At 29.8% G+C, this 4,053-nt stretch overlaps 1 protein-coding gene across 2 annotated transcripts in view; it reads left to right on the forward strand.

Moving 5' to 3' along the window:
* Positions 1–3,702: 3,702 nt before the first annotated feature.
* LOC107457206 (golgin subfamily A member 6-like protein 22) overlaps positions 3,703–4,053 on the forward strand; it is a 39,423-nt gene continuing 39,072 nt past the window's right edge. For both annotated transcript variants that reach the window (XM_016075306.4, XM_043052590.2), the window contains exon 1: positions 3,703–3,929. In XM_016075306.4, coding sequence (XP_015930792.1) covers positions 3,876–3,929 — 54 coding nt within the window. In that variant the 5' untranslated portion in view covers positions 3,703–3,875. The remainder of the gene's footprint in view (positions 3,930–4,053) is intronic.

Below are 4,053 nucleotides of genomic sequence, written 5' to 3' on the forward strand. Positions count from 1 at the left end.
ATTTTGAATGGAGACATAGGGCATCTTAATGATAATTCCAGAATCTCTTTCTGAATTGATGTACTTTACTCAATAAACAATTTAAAAAAGTCCAAAATTTTCAAAAACATGCTAATGTAATATATGATCGGACCCCTAAGCAGTAAAGGATTTTTTTTTACAATTATTATTTTTAAAGATGACATTGAACTGATCTGTTTTGTTCTTTGATCAGATCGATTACACATCTTCTTCAATAACACTTTAAAGCATTTTAATGCCGCTCTTTGTTTATTCTAATAAAACTCTTCGTGATATCTTACACTGATTTATTGATTGATAAAACTGGACACTTCCGTGTTACGAGTTATTTTACGCACAAATAATTAGCCAATAGCTCATTAAAAAGCGTACTGAGAAGTATAAACAATCTTTTATCAGTAATATTTTTGATGCAGCAACTTCTCTATTTTTGCATTTGACTCTAGATCTTGATATTATTTGATCTTGATATTATTGATTTATGAATTAGTACAAAAACACTATATTATTTAGAAATAATTTTTTATATTATTATTAATGTATTATTGCGATCAAAACTAATTGTGGGGTGGGACTCATACCTATTACAGAATTTTCGTAGTTTAAGGAAATATTTTTCCTACTCGTTGGCTTGTAGAAAAAGTAATGTATCAATATTTTAATAAATTAGAATTCTGCCACCACTTAAAATAATATTCATAAATAATTTTGAAAATGTATGTAAAAATTCAAATATGCTCAGGAAGGTTGTGGTTAAAATTTTGTTGCTAACCATAACACTTTAATAGATCGTATAACTTGCTACTTTGTTTGAATTATTTTTTAGTTAGCCTTTTAAAGTATTGGTGAATTTAAAAACGCAATTAAATAAGCTAAATGTTTAACTCCCTATCACCCCTTAAAATCTTTTACGGAAAGCAAAGCAATTGGCATTACACCATTCCTGGCGACTTTTACCCAGAATGAGTTGTAGAAGTGGTAACGAAGTTATAACTAAATTGCAATTAAGAGCAAAAATATTTTTACAATTCTGCATAGCTTCTCGAAGCTAACCTGAAATGACTTGATATGAGTTAAACGAACTCATTACTCATTTTAATCTTTACTTTACTTACAAAAATTGGGCACCTGGGGCGCGCAGAAGGCTCATATCCCAAACATCATGTAATATTACAGAAATTTAAAAAAAAAAACACTTCGAGTTTAGCAGTCTATGGGGTGGCTGTGTAGAACCAATAATCAATAGAGCCAAATGACTTTATGCATAAATTAAATTAATTCACAGTGGCGGTTAAAATCACGTTAAATTATATTTATAAAATAAAAAATTTAAAAAAAAAAGGAAGAAAAAAAGACATAAATTTTGTCACCACTTTAAATATTAAATCAAAATTTTCCCTGAAAATCCAAAAGATTGTAAGACTGGTTTAGTTAGCATAAAAACGTTCATTCTGGAAAACCTAGGTCATGACAGAAAATCCCAAGATTTCGCAACGTCCGATGTATTATCCAATTCAGTACTTAAACTAAGTCTTTGCGGTAAATCCTAGGAGTATTAAAAGCCTAAAACAAGGGATTTATTTATTTACATGAATTTTTTTTTTCAAATATATTATGAGTACTACTCAATTAAAGCACTACTACTCAATTAAAATGAAAAGATTATTAAATCGTATCGAGCAAATTAGAGACCACAAAGGCAACACTTCGCTTATGCGGAGCAATGACACTTTACCTTAAAACAATATTAGTGTAGAGCAGTGTTTCCCAAACTTATGACTTTTGTGTACCCTTTCTAAATTTTTCGTAACGCTATGTACCACTAATAAAAAAAATGAATGTTTAATTGCACAAAAGTTAAAAATCACAACTGGCTGTTGACATCACTAATTATTAACTGTTAACTCTGCAAAAAATAGCCAATAGAAAAATACGTAATCGTAAATTTTCATGGCTAGCTTTGTTTTAAAATAAAATTTTTTGAAATTTTCGTTTGTTGTAAGATATTTTGCATAATAACGCGTACCTCCGCTGAACTGTTCCCATACTCCTGGGGATACACGTAACACACTTTGGGAAACACTGATGTAGAGTATATCGAACAGTGGCAATTAACCTTAAATTTAAAAAAAGTAAAATAAATAAATAAATAAAAATCAGAGTAGGGCAGTGGTTCCCAAATGGTGCTCCATGGAACACTGGGGTCCTGTGGAAGGCTCACAGTGGTTCCGAGAGCTCAAATTTTTTTAAACCAATAATGATTTTTGAAATCTGTCTTATATCCAAACAATGAACCATCATTTATTTGGCATTTTGGTCATTTTTAGGAAATTATTTAGGTTAAATATCAATAATAAAAAAATTGCTAAGAAGAAAAATTTTAAAAGGAATTTTTTCGAAAAATATTTCTTCCGAAAACAATATATTGAATAAATTTTGAAATAGATATATGTCTTTATAAAGAACTGCATTATTACTTCTCATCCAACTTTTCAATTCAATATAAAATGATCAAATCCTAGAATATAAAATTATGTTTCTCTGATAACTATTCTCAATATTTGTAAAAAGTTCTTTTCCTTTTCATTCGAACAAACGCCAAAAACAAATTTAAAACTTGTCTAGATGATACTCCAGACATGCAAATTCTAGTTACTGATATAAATCTATAACTTTAAGTCTGTTACTGATAAAATATTGACTAAATAAATTTCATTCTTTACATTAAATATGATCAAAATACTTTACAGTCTTTTTCGGTTTGTATATTCAGAACTACTAACTTTGCTTATTATCCTGAAGTTCAGCAAAAGATGCTTGATCATTTAGGGTTCCACAGCAGTGAAAAATTGCGAACCGCTGGTGTAGGATATACCAGGCAGTGGCACTTAACCTTTAAAAAAAAATCAGTGTAGAGTAAAGCGGGCAAATGCATACCAGGTAGTGTCACATCGAATAATTAATAAAATTCTTTTAAGAATAGTGTTACAAATTTAGTATAATGTTAGCACATCCGTTACTGTTTTGCTCTTCATCTTTGTTCTTTCTCATAACCGCACTTAGATCCATTTTTTTTATAAACAGACGGAAAAAAGTTTTGTTCCTTACGTTTATTAAGTTTGATCATGAAATTCGTTTGTTTATAATTAAACTAAAATCTGGAAAATGGGTAAAGTGCAATAACATTTTGAACTTTTATTACTCATAAGAAAATAAGTTTTTCTATAAGAGTAGGAAATAGAGCATATAAAAATAGAGTGCTTAAAAAAGTCAGAAAAAGTCAAACATGTTGACGTAATTGTGTAATTTTACCCATTATTTTTCAAAAATCTATCTAAACAATAAAACTACGGACATCACAAATCTGTCACAAAATAAAGAAGCAGTAAAATCTTTTGCTCTCTCATTCTACCTTCAAGCAAGGTGTTGAAAACTGTATTTATTACCATGACGTACCATTCTACGCTTAGATTTTTTTTTTTTTTTTACTTATTATTTTAAAAATCTAGCAGCTGCTGAAAGAAAGCGCGCTTATCTCCATACTGCCTTTCTAACCTTTTTGACAAGCAGGTTTTATCCACAAATGAGATTGCGAGAATGAACTTTCCTTTTGTTTCACTCCTATTTGATAAGATTTCGCTGAATACGTTGCCAGATTCTTCCACCGGAACATTACGTCACGCGTCGGAACTGAAAACGATTTATTTACTTTACGGAAAAGTTAGAAGGTGTCGTCTGCTCAAAAAAGAAGGTTTATGATTTTCGCTTCAAATGGCTCTATGTCGGGAATTGGGAGGTGTATCTTGAATTTTTTTACTTAAACTTGCGATTTTTTGTTGGGAGATCGTTTGGATATGGTACTTTGGAAAAAAAGGCGGTTATTTTTTACCACTTCTAATATCATCCGAGTAAGTTTTATTATTTATTTATTCCCTTAATTTATCTATCGATTTATCATCTACTGACGCTGAAAACCACCCGATAGACATCATCATTATCATATATATATATATATATATATACACAGGGTGT

This window comes from Parasteatoda tepidariorum, chromosome 9, assembly GCF_043381705.1.
Source record: "Parasteatoda tepidariorum isolate YZ-2023 chromosome 9, CAS_Ptep_4.0, whole genome shotgun sequence".
In the NCBI taxonomy this organism is placed as follows: Eukaryota; Metazoa; Arthropoda; class Arachnida; order Araneae; family Theridiidae; genus Parasteatoda; species Parasteatoda tepidariorum.